The sequence below is a fragment of the Nyctereutes procyonoides genome, unplaced genomic scaffold, assembly GCF_905146905.1.
Source record: "Nyctereutes procyonoides isolate TBG_1078 unplaced genomic scaffold, NYPRO_anot_genome, whole genome shotgun sequence".
NCBI lineage: Eukaryota > Metazoa > Chordata > Mammalia > Carnivora > Canidae > Nyctereutes > Nyctereutes procyonoides.
The window spans coordinates 37,204,294-37,222,061 of NW_026575131.1; the positions used below are offsets into that span (position 1 = coordinate 37,204,294).

Consider the following 17,768-nt stretch of genomic DNA (forward strand, 5'->3'; position numbering starts at 1 on the left):
GGTTCCAAGATATATCATGTATGATTCTTTCAAAAGGATATATGTTTAAGAAACCACATGAAAACGAGATTATCTAAGAAGTCTGTTGTATGTGAGAGTCACAGTCTCTGCCTTGTGACATGTTTTGAGAGCAATACTAGAGAGGCCCCAGGGGATAAAGAAAAACCACCATTTTATTTACATTGTCTGTTTAATACAAACAGACCTTTGGCCTTCAGCAGCACTAGTCTTGTGCTCCCATTAAATTCTCCAGAGAGCTAGTAGGTGTAGAAATGTCACACTGTAAGAGTTAGGGAGGGGTGCTTGGGTGGCTTAGTCAGATAGCATCTGCTTTCAGCTCAGGTCATAATCTCAGGATCGTGGTTTCGAGTCCCACTTCAGGCTCCCTACTCAGCAAGGAGCCTGCTTCTCTCTCCCTCTGCCCCTCCCCCTGTTTGTGTTTGTGTTCTCTCTCTGAGAACACATACATACATACATAAATCTTTTTTAAAAAAAGATTTAAAAGAGTCGGAGATATTAATCCTGTACATTTTTATTCTGCAAGGCCAGGCTGAGCACACCTGTCTTTCTTACCCTCAAACTTGGCAAAGCAGTTGTGGTATAGTTATGTGAAACTTGTGAACATGTGAAACTTGAAAATTCCATACATGAGGTAGTTTCTCATAGATTTCTGATGGTGAATAATCTTGTATTTATAGACACCAGTATTTCTACTAACACCCTTTTTCTGTTCCAGGATCCAATTCAGGATTCCATATTGCATTGAGTCCTCTTGTCTCCTTAGTCAACTTGTGTCTGTGACAGTTTCTCACCTTCTTTGTTTTTCATGACTTTGATTAATTTTGAAGAGTACTGGTCAAGTATTTTGCTGAATGCCCTCTGGTTTTTAGATGACTCTTCTAAATGGGGCAGTTTTTATACTACATACACATATTTCCTTATATATGTAAAAACCTTTAATCTTCACTATACTGATAATATTTTTTTTCCTTCCTCATAAAGAAAAACATCCAAAAGTAATATTAAAAACAGTGACTCTAAATCAAAGCCTGTTGCCACAGTGGTCTCTGGAAATGCTGAATCGAGTCATAAAGTAGTTCCCCTCCAGCCACAGTCTTCTGAGGGCTCCAAGACATATGTAATGGTATGTTTCTTTTTAAAGGGTATATATTTTAGAAACTATTAAAACAATAGGTTATTGGGGCTCCTGGGTGACTCGGCTGTGTAAGTGTCTGCCTTCGGCTTAGGTCATGATCCCAGGGTGCTGGGATTGAGCCCCAAGTGGGGCTCCTTGCTCAGCAGGGAGCCTGCTTCTCCCTGTCCCTCTGCTGCTCTCCCTGCTTGTGTTCTCTTGCTCTCTCAAATAAATAAAATCTTTAAAAACCAACAAACAGTAAGTTATCTAAGCAGGTTATATAACATGAAGATAATCACTTTCTAGTGAACCATTAATTACATTTAGTGTGCATTCACAGTGTTGTGCAACCACCACCTCTGTCTAGTTTCAAAACATACCACATCACCCCAAAAGGAAATCCCAGACCCATTAAGTAATCATCCTTATTCCCTCCTCCATCTGGCCCCTGGAAACCACCAGTGTGTATTCTGTCTCTATGGATTTGCCTATTCCGAGTATTTCATATAAATGAAATCATATAATATGTAACCCCTCGTGTCTGGCTTCTTTTACTGAGCGTGATGTTTTCTAGGTAGCATGTATCAGTACTCCTTCTATTTTTATGTCTGAGTAATATTCCACTGTATGTATGCACCACAGTTTGCTTATCCATTCATTCATTGTTGGATATTGAATTGTTTTTGCCTTTTGGCTGTTGGCATGAACATTTGGGTACAAGTCTTTGAGTCCCTGTTTTCAGTTCTTTTGGGTATATAACTAGAAGTGCAATTGCTGTGCTATATGGTAGTTCTATATTTACTTTCTGAGGAACCAGCACACTGCTTTCCATAGTGGTTGCGTTTTACTTTTACTGCACGTTTTTACTGTGTGCAGCAATGCACAAGAGTTCCAGTTTCTCCACAACTCCACTAACCCTTGTGATTTTCTACTTTTCTGATTCTAACCGTCCTAGTGCATGTGAAGTGGTATCTCAGTGTAGTTTTGAGTTGCGTTTCCCTAATGACTAATGACTAATGACAGAGCATCTTCCCACAAGCTTCTTGGCCATTTGTATTCCTTCTCTTGAGAAATGCCTAGTAAGCAGTTTGCCCATTTTTTAATTGGGTTTTTTGTATTTTTGTTGTTGAGTTCTAAGAGTTCTTTCTGTATTATGGGCACTGGATCCTTATCAGATACATGATTTACAAATATTTCTTCCCATGCTATAGATTGGCCTGTCACTTTCTTGATAATATCCCTTTATACACAAAAGTTTTTAATTTTGAGGAAGCCTGGTTTATGTTTTTTCTTATGTTGCTTGTACTTTTGGTGTCATATCTAAGAATTTCTTGTTAAATCCAAGCTCATGACAGTGTATGCCTGTGTTTTAGGAGTTTTATAATTTTATCTCTTTTATTTAGCTTTTTTTTAAGATTTTATTTATTTATTCATGATAGAGAGAGAGAGGCAGAGATACAGGCAGAGGGAGAAGCAGCTTCCATGCAGGGAGCCCGACGCGGGACTCGATCCCGGGACTCCAGGGTCACACCCTGGGCCAAAGGCAGGCGCTAAACTGCTGAGCCATCCAGGGATCCCCTTATATTTAGGTTGTTGATTCATTTTTAAATTTTTAAATTTATGTTTATTGTGGTGAAATAAACATGACATAGAATTTGCCATTTTTGTAAAAGATTATTAGAGAGAGAGAGAGAGAGGACATGAGCAGGAAGGGGCAGAGGGAGAGAGAATCTCAAGCAGACTTCACGCTGAGTGCAGAGTCCATTGCGTGGCTCGATCCCATGACCTTGAGATCACAACCTGAGCCAAAACCAAGAGTTGGACTCTTACCTAACCATTGCCACCCAGGCATCCCAGAACTTACCATTTTGAAACACCTCTAAGCCTACAATTTAGTGGCCTTAACTACACTCACAATATTGTGCAACCATTACCACTATCTTCCAAATCCTTTTCATTACTCCAAGCAAACTGTACTCATTAAACAATAGTTCCCCATTCCTTCTGTTCCCAGGCCCACTGGGACCTCTAATCTACTTTCTGTGTCTATGAGTTTACCTATTCTAGATGAATAGAATCATACAATATTTGTGCTTTTGTGTCTGACTTATTTTATTTATCATGTTTTTACGATTCATCCATATTGTAGCATGTGTCAGTACTTCATTCCTTTTCATGACTGAGTAGTATTCCATTGTTATGTGTGTATAATATTTTGTTTATCTCTTTATCTGCTAATGGACATGTTGGTTATTCCACCTTTTGGCCAGTGTGAATAACGCTGCTGTAAACATTGGTGAGCAAATATCTGTTTGAGTCCCTACTTTCAGTTCTTTGGGATATTTACCTAGAAATGAGATTTCTGGGTTATATAGTGATTCTATCTATGTTTAACTTTCTAAGGAACTTGCTGTATCTTTTTTGAGTTATTTTATGTGGTATGAGGAATGCTGTAATAAGTTGGAAGCCTATTTTCACCAGGGTGAAGACAAATGTTTGTCCCAGGAGAAACCCATAGTCATTGACCCCTTGAAGACACCAGCAAGCCTGAAAGGCCACAACTGCAAACCAGATGTGAGCGATACCTCAGAATCACTAGCCACAATCAGTAAAGTGAATATTGACATCCTACCTTCAGAAAGAAGGGATTCATTGAGTGATGGCTTAGTTCGGGAGAATCAGCCAAGACATTTAGACACCTCTAATGAGCTAGAAGGTAAATGCAGTATTTCTCAAGTGAAGAAGCTGCAGGATGGCACTGAGCCCAGCGCTCAACCCAGAAACGTAATTCCCGCATGGTTCTCTAATGATGTCACTGGGGAAAGGAGTGACCCAGCGAGACCTCTGCAGCCCCTAAAGAAAGACCAAAAGCCAAAAGACCAGGTGAGTGATATGCATGAGGTGCTGGTTTCAGAGAGAGAGAGAGAAATGGAAAGTGTAGTCACAAAGATGTGAGTTGTGTTGTTTGTTGTGTTCTAGTTGGCATTTTAGGAAAATCAGTTATTCTGTGTACCAGCTTAAGCATTACAGAAACTAAAGAATAGGACTCACAGAATTCTTAGATGCGTTATGCCCTGGCATAGGGTATTTGGTGGAAGCATGCTATTTGTATGTTTTTTCCCATTTATTTGTCACTCTTTCTTAGGCCTCCACCATGGATGGGTATGGAATTCCACCAAGTAGGTAACATCACATTTCTTCTTGCGCTTGGCAAGTTAGTGATTGATCTGATTTCTTAAGGAATAGAAAAAAAGTATTTTATGTGAACCAAAGGGGAAGGAAGAGGCAAAAGGAAAGTGGCAAAAGGATTTTGATACTAAGAGACTATTCTGAGTAAATTTAAAGGTTAACTTCTACTTGAACTTGGAAAGAAGCCCGAGTTAGATGAAGCATGGCAATAGCTGAGGATTAGAGAGAAAGCCAGAACGTTTGGTGAACTTTTGATTTTTATATGGAAGATATTCTAAAAATATATTTAAGATGTATCTTATTTTTATAGTCTGTGTTAAAGTATTTAAATTTTATATATTAAATATATTTTCATATTTGATATCTTTTATGTAGATATATAAAAACTAATACACTTATATTCAAATGTTTTAAATTTTTATTCTTATGGGAAAGTCCAGGTATAATGCTTTTGTCATTTAAAGTCATTGGATTGAAGTCTTAAGCTTTCTTTGGACACTGGAATTCTTAGTACTTTATGGATAAATCTGTGTGTGTCCTGCTTGTTCTGCCTGGCTCTCAAATTATATTCAGGTTTACTTGTTTCATTTTTTCTGTTTATTTTTCTAATTGTTAAAGTACCGACTCATTGGTTTTTAGTATATTTGTAGACTTGTACAGTCATCCTTGTCTAATTCCAGAACATTTCCATAACCTCAAAAAAAAAATAGTGTGTTTCTTATAATAGTCATTGTCCTGGCCCCAGCCCCTGGCAACCATTGTCTGTATGGATTTGCCTATAATGAGCATTTCATGTACAGGCATACCTTACCTCAGAGATATTGCCAGTTTAATTCCAGATCACCATAAATAGAATGAATATTGCATTAAAGGGTGTCAAATTTAACCAGTGGATGTAAAAGTTACATTTACACTATGATCTAACCATTGAGCTTTCAGCAAGTCATAATCTGTTTGCTGGTGGAAGGTCTTGCCTCAGCGTTGATGGCTGCTGATTGATCAGCGTGGTGGTTGCTGAAGATTGGGGTGGCTGTGGCAATTTCTTTCAATAAGACAACAGTAAAGTTTGCCACATCTGTTGACTCTTCCTTTCATTTAAACACTTAGAAGCCATCGTAGGTTATTAATTGGCCTGTTTTTAATATTATCATGTCTCAGGTTATAAGAAAGCCCAAGGAGAGGTAGAGGGATGGGGGGGTGGGTGGGAAGCCAGTCAGTAAAGCTGTCAGAACACACACTTTTGTCAATTAAATTCTCCATCTCTTATGGGCACAGTTTGTGATGCCCCAAAACAATTACAATAGTAATATCAGAAATCACTGGTTACAGATCACCATAATGCACATAATACTATTGATAGTGTTTGAAATATTGTGAGAATTACTAAGATGTGACACAGAGACATAAAGTGAGCAGATGCTGCTGGAAAAATGACGCCAATAGATTTGCTCGTCCCAGGGTCACAAACTTTCCATTTGTAAAAAAAACACAATTATCAGTGAAGCACAATAAAGTGGAGCCTAATAAAATGAGATAGGCCTATAAATAGAATCATACATACAATTTATGGCCTAAGTAAAAGAAGGAGGCTTCTTTTACTTAGCATGATGTTTTCAAGGAGGCTTCTTTTACTTAGCATGATGTTTTCAAGGTTTTCCTTTTAATTTTTTAAATTAAAAAAATTTTTTTGAGCAATTTTATTTTTTTAAAGAATTTATTTATCTGAGGGGGGAGAGAGTGTGTGCATGAGCAGTGAGGAAGGGTAGAAGGAGAGGGAGAAATAGACTCCCCGCTGAGCTGGGAGCTGATGTAGGACTCAATCCCAGGATCCTGAGATCATGACCTGAACTGTGCTTAACCAACTGAGGCACCCAAGTACCCCTGCATTCCTTTTTAAATTGCCAAATAAATTCACTGTGTCTACACTTTATTTTATTTTTCCATTCATCAGTTGAACATTTGAGTTGTTTTCACTTTTTGGTTACCGTGGATAATGCTATTATTAACATTCTTTTTTGTTATCGGTATGAACATTCTTTTACAAGTTTGTGTGTGAACATATGTTTTCAGTTCTCTTGGGTATATACCTGTGATTGGAATTACTGGGTCATATGGTAACTCTATGTTTAACTTTTTAAGGAACTCTAAGACTGTTTTCCAAAGCAACTACATTACTTTACTTCCCAACAATATGTGAAAGTTACAGTTTCTCCACATCCTCACCAGTATTTGCTATTTTCTGGTTTTTTGATTCTGCCTATCCTAGTGAATATGAAGTGCTATCTTATTGTGGTTTTGAGTTGCATCTCTCTAATGACTAATGATGTTCAGCATCTTTTCATGTGCTTTTTGGCCATTTCTATACCTACTTTGGAAAAATATCTATTCAGGTCTTTTTTTTCCCCTCTAAGATTTTGTGTATTTATTTGAGAGAGCGAGCATGTAAGCTGGGGAAGGAGAGGGAGAGAGAATCTTAAGCAGAATCTGTGCAGAGCACAGGGCTTGATCCCAGGGCTCTGAGAACATGACCTGAGCTGAAATCAAGGGTCAGCCGCTTAACTGACTGAGCCACCCAAGCACCCCTTTAAAAACATAAATTGAACATCAGTAGTTTTGGGTTAATAACAATCTGAGTAATCTCATTAAAATAGTTTTTTATTGTGGGGCATCTAGGTGGTATAGTTGGTTAAGTGTTCAACTCTTGGTTTTGGCTCAGGTTGAGATCTTGGATCATAATATCGAGCCCCACCACAGGCTCTGTACTGAGCATGGAGCCTGCTTGGGATTTTCTGCCCCTCCCACTCATGTGCTTGCATTCTCTCTCTCTCTTTCTTTCACTCTCTCTCTCAAATAAATAAATCTTAAAAAAAAATAAGTACTTGTGTTTATTTGGGGAAAGAGAAAAAAAGCTAGAATATGTGGGTAACTGATGTCAGCATAGTATCTTTACCTGTCAGCAGTGCAAATGAGCATGTATTTTGAAAAAGATGCTCCTCCTTTTCATTTCCATTTATAATTTTAAAATAGTTTGGCGGGATCCCTGGGTGGCGCAGCGGTTTGGCGCCTGCCTTTGGCCCAGGGCACGATTCTGGAGACCCCGGATCGAATCCCACGTCGGGCTCCCGGTGCATGGAGCCTGCTTCTCCCTCTGCCTATGTCTCTGCCTCTCTCTCTCTCTCTCTCTGTGACTATCATAAATAAATAAAAAAAATTAAAAAAAAATAAAATAGTTTGGCCTTTTGGAAGTTCAAAAGACTATTTCATTATTCTGTTTTCTTGTTTGTTTCACTTTATTTTTTTTTTAAGGATCAAGTTGCTAATGAATGTGTTACAGAAAAACTAGACAGAACCGTCTCAGGTTTACAGCCGCACAGCTTTGGCTCTGAGTCCTCCCTTTCTCGACAGCGACGACAGAAGAAAAGAGAACAGCCTAAGCATAGTGGGGAAGAGAGACAGGTCAGTAGAGATCTCTGTAGGGTAAGTCATTGTGCTGCTGCTGGGGAAATAGACTTTATTTAGACTGATTAGTAGTTGCCAAAAAGGCGCATAAGAAATTCAGGGAACATATGGAGAGGGGTGGCAATGGCGAGATGCTAAATATTAGTTTTCAAATCTCAGTGAGTTGGAAACAGAGTCAAGATTTTATCTTCCCCAGCAAAAATGGACAGATCATCTTGAGAGTTAAGAGAAGAAGCTAAACAAGAGTAAATCTCTGATCCCTTCTGTGTTATGGTGATGAATAGCTTCTCCCTTCTGCAAAAAATCAAGTTGACACCTCATTTCTTGAATTTACTTTCACAAGCACCCTCTCTGTAAGCTTCTTAGATGGTAATTCGCTTTTGGCAAAATTTCTTTGCAATACAGTGCAATGTTTTGAAGTTTTTGAGAGCAGATCATTAACAAATACAAAGGAGACTTACTGGTGGGGGAACTTTGGAGGTGGCTGTATATGAAATTGATAATTTTCCACCTCCCCCCTTTTATTTATTTAAATTCCAGGAGGCTCCTCCTCGACTTTTACCTTCTCTTCCCACCGCTGGAAAAAAGGATGTCACATTAACACAAAAAGATGCTGAAAACCAAAGTAGATTGGTCATTGGGTCTGCTGTGAGTTCCTTGAGGAGCAAGGAGGTGTCATCATCAAAGGTATGTGGGAATGTATATTGTTTTTTTTCCAACCTTATAAAACTTTCTGATTGTAAAAATCCTGCATATAATGTGAAGTTTTGTATTAAAACATCTTACCCTGCTTCCTAGCAAACAACAGAGTGGACAAATTTGTGATTCTCAGCAGCAGCTTTTATTGAAATGGATGGACTCTATAGTTCCTGGGATGGTCACTTCTCCTACTTAATTAAGGAGAACAAGTAGATTCTAAATGTAGGAAAATTCAAAATTTTCCATTTGTCTTTCCAAAAATGAGTACTTACCCAAAATGAGAGTTGTGATCATTCATAGATAGTAGTTTTAACCGTGATGTGGACTGGTTTCAAACAGATACTCCTTTAAAGGCCTATGCAGAGCCTTTCCTATAGTCATGCGTTGCAGTTGTTACAAAAATAGTGAGTAGTAGTGAAAGTAACTGACTCTCTTTAAAAGGACCGACCATTATCAGCAAGAGAAAGGAGGCGACTAAAGCAGTCACAGGAAGAGATGTTTCCCTCAGGTAAAGTTTTCTCTTTCCTTTATCGATTGGAGGTTGTTGATACAGCTTATGGAGATAGCATTGGTTCTGATTGTGAGGTGTGAAGAATTTTCAGCATCAATGATCCATTTGGGAAACGGATTTGGAAGAATATTTTGAAATTTCTTAATAAAAAAATTTCTTAAACCTTTAAAAAAATCAGAATAGGTTGTTGGGTCTGGAACTTGTATTATCACAGGAAGAGGGTATTAAAAAGAGAAGAGGGCTTTGAGTGGCATTAACCCCTGGGAGATTTTAGACAGGAAATCTAAACAGATTTAGATTTAATCTGTTTCCATATTCAGATTTTGCTGGACATGGAGTGCTGTCTTCTCAGTAACAGAGTGGTGAAGCTGGGAGAATGGTGCTATCCTGGGCTGAGGGCTGCGATCATTCTTATTACTATAATCTGGAGACAGTACTAGCAGTTTCTATTTATTGAATGCTGATTGTGTTTCAGCATTATGGGAAGCATTTTAAGAACATTATTTCATCTCTTGTTTATGGTAACTGTCAAAAATAGGCAGTATTATCTGCATTTTACAGCTGAGGAAACTGAGGCTTGGAGGGGTTACCTACCTGCCCAGGGTCACCGAGCTGGTGGACCTAGAACTGAGGTGGCAGACACCAGAGTGATGATGAAGATGCTATCTTTGTTACTTCTAGGCTGGCACTTGCTGTAACACCCTCTTCTGTTGAGGCCAGCCCACCACAAATAACTGCTGGGGGTGGTCACTTTTTCAGGCCCTTCAGTGAGGAGATCTCTGAGTGCATCAGGCCCGGGGAATTCACAAGAAGAAGGCCAGCCCACCCCTGCCCCGTGGTTGTCTTCTGACTGCAGTGTTGCTCAGGTACGTTACAGAGTCCTCTGGAAAATGGGAATGGGTCTACATCTGGCAAATCTAATACAGGAAACCTCATAAATGCCAACTCCATTGATTTCTGGAATGACACTGGCTTAAGTTATACCTTTCACTCTTGATAAGGAAAAGAACTGGTGAATAATAATTAAAAAGATTATTTTGGGGGTGTCTGAGTAGCTCAGTTGGTTAAGCATCTGCTTTCAGCTGAGGTCATGATCCCAGAGTCCTGGCATCAGACTCCCTGCTCAGCAGGGAGCCTGCTTCTACCTCTCCTTCCGCCCCTCCCTCCAACTTGTGCTCTCTCACACACTATCTCAAATAAATACATAAAATCTTTAAAAAAAAGATTATTTTTGATTCATTAAAGGAATGAGTTTTTCAGGTGCTCTTTTAAGCATAGTTACTGTCTTTTTTAGGTAGTGTTTAATACAGGACTTCCAAAGGGCTTCCAAAGGACTTCCAAAGTAACATTTTGCTTATTTTGCTTTGTACCCAATATGTCTGTCTACCTGGCCAAATTTTAGTCTCCCTTATCTCTGCTCAATTTCCTATTTGTGTCTGAGTTCCTTAGCTTCTCGCCTAGGGAGGATACAGGGGTAGCATCTAGTGGCTAAATGAGTAGTTGCAAGGTTTCCAGCTCATGTTCATTTTCTGTGTAATGATACCCCGGGGAATAGTTATCCACTTTTCTGTATTGCAGTTTCTGACATTATTTCTAGGAGCATATAATTATATTAAAAAATAGAAACTTCCTGCTCTTTGGGGATCCCTGGGTGGCTCAGCAGTTTAGTGCCTGCCTTCAGCCCAGGGTGTGATCCTGGAGACCCGGGATTGAGTCCCACATCAGGCTCCCTGCATAGAGCCAGCTTCTCCCTCTGCCTGTGTCTCTGCCCCCCCCCCCTGTGTCTCTCATGAATAAATAAATAAAATCTTTAAAAAAAAAAAAAAAGAACCTGCTCTTGAAAGTAAGGAAGATTTGTTGCTTTAACAGTATTCTATGAATCAGTTGTTTTGCTAATCAAGATGTTCCTCTTCATTTTCCAGAGTAATAAGGTTTTTGTGTGTAATTAAATCAAGCTATCCTTTAAAGTATTTTAGCAAGCAGTCTCAGATATAAGCAAACTGAAATTGCTTTTATTTAGGTGGCATGTTACCTAGCTTAAAATTCCTTAGATTACTAGCCCTCTGTTTAGGAGTTGGAGTACCAGAACTATTTGTCTACTCTCCTCTGGAAAGGAAATTTCTTCATAGTTGAGACTTTCCAGGGAGTTTTACAAGTTTTAATGTTCTTCAGGGTTCACTTGTGAACTTTATGGGTGAACTGGGACATCATTTGGGTAAAGTCACTTGAATTTTTAGATTCTTAGTTTCCTCTGTTAAATCAGATCTTGGTGCACATTGTAACTGTACATTGTGTCTAAGAGTGTTGCATCTAAGAGTGTTGTCATGTGGAATTTTGTTTTTCCACACATGAAAGGAAAGGAAACTCATCCGCTGTCTGTCTGAGGATGAATTAAGTTCTTCTACAAGTTCAACTGATAAATCAGATGGGGATTCCAAGGAACGGTAAGGTTCTGTCTCCTTTCATAAACAATTTCTTTTTGAATTAATTCTAAATGTACAACAGTAGTAGTATTCAGACCTGTAGTGCTGTTATAGATAATATTATAAATGGGTTTTGGTACATGATAGAGCTAAAAAACTATCTCCTCTAATGAACACATCTGATTTCATTCAGAATTCTTATAGAATGTCTTCTTAGATCTATGGTTTATAGTTTTCATCAGATTTGCAAAAATTTTGGCTGTTACTTCCTAATTTTTTGGATCCCCCCTCTTGCCTTCGTGAGAATTTTAATTTCATATATATTAGATTGTTTAAAGTTGTCCCACAGCTCACTGATGTTGTTCCTGTTTTTTATACTTTTTTATGTTTCATTTTTCATAGATTCTACTACCATGTCTTTAGGTTCACTAATGTTTTCTTCATCATCTAGTCTGCTAATCCTATCTCATGCATTTAACACTGTATTTTTAATTTCTGGGAGTTCCATTTAAGTCTTTTTATATCTTCCATGCTTCTCCTTTTTTTTTTAATCAAGATTTTATTTATTTATTCATGACAGACACAGAGAGGCAGAGACATAGGCAGAGGGAGAAGCAAGCTTCCTGCGGGAAGGGACCTGGACCCTGGGATCACCACCTGAGCCAAAGGCAGACACTCAACCACTGAGCTACACAGGCATCCCTTCCATGCCTCTCCTTAATATGTTAATGCATTCTTCTAAACTTGGACATGTGGAATATATTTATAATAACCACTTTAATGTCCTTATCTGCAAATTCTATCACCTGTGTCACTTTTGGTCCTGTTTTTATTAACTGATTTGTTTCTCTTCACAAATGTTTGCTGTTTTCCTACTTCTTTGCATGTCTGGTATTTTTGATTGGATTCCAGACATGGTCAATTTTATCACATTTGGGGCTGGTAATTTTTGTATTGCTTTGAGTATTCTTTGTACTTTGTACATGAATGTAATTTACTTAAAAATAGTTAGGCAGATAAGGTGCCTGGGTGGCTCAGTTAAGCATCTGTCTTCAGCTCAGGTCACGATCCCATGGTCCTGGGGTCAGGCCCTGCATCAAGCTCCAGGCTCAGCGGGAAGTCCGCTTCTCCCTCTGCCACTCCCCCAGCTTGTGCTCTCTCTCTCAAATAAATAAATAAAAATCTTTTTAAAAAAATGGGCAGAATATATACATAGAACCTGGGGCTTCTTCTTTCTTTTCTAAGATTTCACTCTCACTTTCTAGTGGCTGTGGTTGTCTTGAACTCTGTCCTTTGGTTTTGCAGGCTAGAAAGACCATGGGTTTTCTGCTGTACTTGAGCAGCCTATGGCTGGCCCTTAGGCTAAAACATGTTGGCTTCCCTCCAGAACCTGCCTACAGGTTTTGTATGTTCTCTGTTGTCTTCACATACTGGATTTTTGTGTTTTGTTGAGTTTATACTTATTATTTACAGAAGGGTCTGTTAGTAAGAACTTACTTAGCTATTTAGAAGCAGAACTTCCTAAATGTTTTGCATCTAATTTTTTAATGAAAAATTGTCATAAAGCCAATGAAATCACAGGGGAATTTTTTTTTTCCCAGGAAATGTCATACAAATGAAATGAGTGACTTGGTGCAGTTGATGACTCAGACCCTAAAACTGGAATCTAAAGAGAGCTGTGAAGATCTCCTGGTTCCAGATCCAGTGTCAGAATTTAAACTTCATCGGAAGTACCGGGATACGCTGATACTTCATGGAAAAGTTGTGGAAGAAGCTGAGGACCTTCATTTTAAACAACTACCTTCCGGTGATCAGTTTATTCTTTACAGCAAACTGAAGAGCATGCTTATTGGAGAAATGTGTCACACTAAGAAAAAAATTCTCCCAAAATTTTTTTGCTTTTTTACTATTTTGTTTGGATAGCTCCACAAAAGGCGTATCTTGTTTTATTCAACAGTTGTGTTCCTAAAAAATTACATGAAAACTGTTTTTTTTTTAAAATAAATATAAATGCATGTTTGGATTTTTTCATATGGCTTTTCTTGAAATAAGACAGTTGTGGATTTTAGGTTTAGGAGATTGTAAGGAGAAATGAAGTATAAGTTTATATATATGGTATATATATGTATATATATTTGTCATTAAAAATACATGAAGGTATTAAATCCAACTCTTGTCAAAGTGAAAAGAATTTTAACATGACAAGATTTTTTTTTTTTTAAGATTTTATTTATTCATGAGAGACACAGAGAGAGAGAAAGAGAGGCAGAGACACAGGCTGAGGGAGAAGCAGGCTCCATGCAGGGAGCCCGATGTGGGACTCGATCCTGGGACCCCAGGATCACGCCCTGGGCCAAAGGCAGGCGCTTAACTGCTGAGCCACCCAGGGATCCCCACATGACAAGATTAAAAAAACAAAACAAAACATGTTCTTCTTCCTGCAGTGGTGAAAGTATTTATTTTTCCCTGTCTTTGTTACTGCTTTTTAGCTGTCATGCCAGGTTCTGAAAAGATCAGAAGAATAGTTGAAGTCTTGAGAGCTGATGTAATCCAGGGCCTGGGAATTCAGCTTTTAGAACAGGTGTATGATCTTTTGGAAGAAGAGGATGAATTGCAGAGAGAGGTGAGTGTCCCATTAGCTATGTCAGCTACATATGCTATAGAATTCTTTTTAACAGACTTTTGAAATATAATTTATATACTATACATTTCATCCGTTTAAAGTGTACCATTCAGTGGTTTTTAGGATGTTCACAGAGTTCCATTACCACAAGCAATGTTAGGACATTTAATACCCCCAGAAGAAACCATGTGCTCATCACTCTCCATTGTCCTCCAAGCCTTCTACCCCTAAGCAACCACTGATATTTCTGTGTCTATAGATTTGCCTGTTCTGGGCATTTCATTAAAATGGAATCTATAAAACATGTGACCCATTTACATTGTGATTGGCTTCTCTCAGCATAATGTTTTCTTTTCTTTCTTTCTTTCTTTTTTTTTTTTTTAAGATTTTACTTATTTATTCATGAGAGACACAGAGAGAGAGGCAGAGACATAGGCAGAGGGAGAAGCAGGCTACCCATAGGGAGCCTGACATGGTACTTGATCCCAGGACCCCGGGATCACGACCTGAGCCAAAGGCAGATGCACAACCACTGAGCAACCCAAGTGCCCTTAGTATAATGTTTTCAAGATTCAACCATGTTGTAGCATATCTCACATTCTTCGTTGTTTTATATGGTCAGATAATATTCCATTATGTGGCTATATCACATTTTGTTTATCTTTTCATCAGCTGATGGACACTTAGGTGGTTTCCACTGTTTAACTATTATGAATAATGCTGCTGTGCATATTTGTTTTTGTGTGGATATATGTTTTCATTTTTTTGGGTATGTACATAGGAGTGGATTACTAAATCATGTGGAAAGTCTATGTTTAACATTTTGAAGAACAGCCAGACTCTTTTGCAGAACAGCTGTATCCTTTTCCATTCACATCAGTAACGTATGAGGGTTTAATTTCTCTGCATTCTTATCAACACTTATTACTGTTATCATTTTGATTATAGCTGTCCTAGTGGATGGGAAGTGATACCTCATGGTTTTGATTTGCTTTTCTCTAATGGGTAATGATGTTGACATCTTTGCATATGCCTAATGGCCAGATGTTTTTTAGAGACACATCTATTCTGACCTTTTATATATCTTAAAATTGTTATCTTTTTATTGTTGAGTTGTAAGAGTTTTTTGTATATTCTAGATATAAGTCCTTTATCAGAAACGTGATTTACAGAAATTTTTCCCTATTCTGTGGTGGTATTTTCACTTCTTGATGGTGTTGTTTGTAGCACAAAAGGTTTTAATTTGTTGAGGTCTAATTTATCTGATTTATTTTTTGTCATTCATAATGTTGGTGTCATATCTAATAAGGCTTTACCTAACCTAAGGTCTTGAAGATTTATTCCTGTCTTTTAAGGGTTTTATTATATAAGTTCTTACAAATAGGTCTATAATCCATTTGAGTTAATTTTTTGTATTGTATAAGGAAGGGCCTCATCTTCATTCTTTTTCATGTGGATATCCATTTGTCCTAGCAGGCTATTCTTTTCCTAGTGAATTGTCTGGGCACCCTTGTTGAAAATCAGTTGTCCATAATATAAGGAATTATTTCTAGGCTCTCAATTATGTTCTCAATTATTGATTTATGTTTTTGTTTATGTCTGTACTACACTGTCTTCATTATTGTAGCATTGTAGTAAGTTTTAAAATGAGTAAGTGTTAGTCTTCCAACTTTACTCTTTTTTTTTTTTCAAGACTCTTTTGGTCATTATTTTTGCATTTCCATGTGAATTTTAGGATCAACTTACTAATTTTTATAAAAATGCCAGCTGGGAGTTTGATTAGGATGCTGTAGAATCTTACTCTAAATAAATTTAAGTTTGACACACCTGACTTTTCTGCTTAAAGTTACATATTATACTTAAATCGTTTTTCCTTTTTGAGAGATTCTTTTTATGTGCTACCTATTTGAAAGTGATCAGTGAGGCATACTTGTATTTATATAGCACAAACAGTTCTATACCAATTTAAAAAAATTATTGCCTTTTTAAATCTGATACAAAGATAATAATGTTGTAGAACATTTAGAACATACAGACTAAAAATAAAAATCAGTGTATTCTCAGTGATTGTAGATTTTGTTGTCGATCATTTAATAAATAGCAGTAGTAGTAGTAGTAATTTTTACTACTACTAGCACAGTTTTCTAAGCACTTTACATCTAAATCTCTAACAATCCATTGAAGTTGTTATGAGTGCCCCATTTTTACAGGTGAAGACTCTGACGCACAGCAAGATTAAATGAGTTGCCCAAAGTCACACTGCTAACATTTGGGTATACAATTGGCCCTCAGTGCAGACAATCTGATTCCAGAGCCCATGTTCTCAACCACTGTCCTGTACTGCCTTTTATTCTCTTATACATATGTCTGTGGTTTACTGTGTATGTCCATAGCCATCACATCTGTATATGTATCATAGCCTTTTTTCTTAAAGCTCAAACAGGATTATACTGTACATGGTTGGTAGTGTTTATTTTTTTCACATAATGGTACAACTGAGCTTAGAAGCACAGCCAGGTCCTTGTAGTAACAATCACTCTTGATTGTTCCTGTGCTTTTGAGGCCACTGCTCTTTTCCTACTCTCCCAGGGCTAGTTCTTGATTGGGATGACCTCTCCGAGCTTGATTGGGTCATGCAGATTATTCTCCAGTGAGTCAGTTGCACTACATCACACCTTCATTATGAAAACTTTCAGAGTAGTAGAAATGCCTAAACAAACATTTTTTGACTAGTTATACTTTAAAAATATATTTCTAGTTTTTTTGGTGATAATAATACCAACAGCAAAGCCTTAAATTCATAGAAATACAGTTGCTTCTCCACCAATCTATTTTTATTTTTATTGTTTTTGATACATTATTTTATTCGAATACCAGTCTGAACACACATGGTCCAAGAACACTCCAATCAAATATAAATAGATGTTTAAGCTTGGTCTTTAAACACCATAACCAGCGATGTCACACTTGCCTATGATCTCAATGACATAAAACCACATCCATACCTCAGTGGCCACCAAACCATTCAGCAGAGCTTCCTTAACTGTTAGCTATTGGAAGCTAAGAGTTTGAGCACTCTTGACCATTTTTTTCAAGCTCTGAATAGTGGTAGGGATCTCAACAGAGATTAGTTGGAAGAACCAGCTCAACCTTGTCATACTGCTAGAATGTGGCCAAAGCTGAGTAAGTCACAGCAGCACCGGGGCCTTCTCCACGAAGTTATGGACAAATTGGGCCATGTTCCAGGATGGAAAGTCTGTCATCCTGCTGAATGTCACTTCTCCAGAAATTTAATAATAAATGATATCTAAATGTTGTTTTAATTTTTTATTTTAAAATAATTTTAGGGACGCCTGGGTGGCTCAGTGTTTGAGTGTCTGCCTTCATTCAGCTCAGGGCATGATCCTGGGGTACCGGGATCAAGTCCTGAATCAGGCTCCTCTTGAGGAGCCTGCTTCTCCCTCTGCCTGTATCTCTGCCTCTCTCTCTCTCTCTCTGTGGCTCTCGAGAATAAATAAATCTTAAAAAAATAATAATAATAAAAATAATTATAGACTAACAGTTGCAAAAAAAAAGATATAAAGAATTCCTGAATACTCCTCACATATGTTCCCTAATATTACTGTTTTACCACTTTTGTGTCATTACTCTCTTTCTCCTCTCCATATGTATATTTTTCTATTTGTGAGAATGTCTCCACCCCTAAATTCTTCAGTGTATTTCCTAAAA

The 17,768-nt window shown here is 37.8% G+C and overlaps 1 protein-coding gene and 1 pseudogene across 3 annotated transcripts in view; one reads left to right on the forward strand and one right to left on the reverse strand.

Moving 5' to 3' along the window:
- The window catches only part of NEK4 (NIMA related kinase 4), a 33,074-nt gene that overhangs the window by 6,175 nt on the left and 9,131 nt on the right, over positions 1-17,768 (forward strand). For 2 of the 3 annotated variants that reach the window (XM_055344841.1, XM_055344843.1), the window contains exons 6-14: positions 1,003-1,144; positions 3,617-4,018; positions 7,631-7,780; positions 8,324-8,470; positions 8,924-8,990; positions 9,753-9,859; positions 11,349-11,437; positions 13,018-13,223; positions 13,906-14,039. In XM_055344841.1, the coding sequence (XP_055200816.1) occupies positions 1,003-1,144; positions 3,617-4,018; positions 7,631-7,780; positions 8,324-8,470; positions 8,924-8,990; positions 9,753-9,859; positions 11,349-11,437; positions 13,018-13,223; positions 13,906-14,039 (1,444 nt within the window). The remainder of the gene's footprint in view (positions 1-1,002; positions 1,145-3,616; positions 4,019-7,630; positions 7,781-8,323; positions 8,471-8,923; positions 8,991-9,752; positions 9,860-11,348; positions 11,438-13,017; positions 13,224-13,905; positions 14,040-17,768) is intronic. The other variant, XM_055344842.1, reaches the window with a different exon arrangement.
- LOC129522523 (ATP synthase subunit g, mitochondrial-like) lies at positions 16,226-17,390 on the reverse strand (annotated as a pseudogene).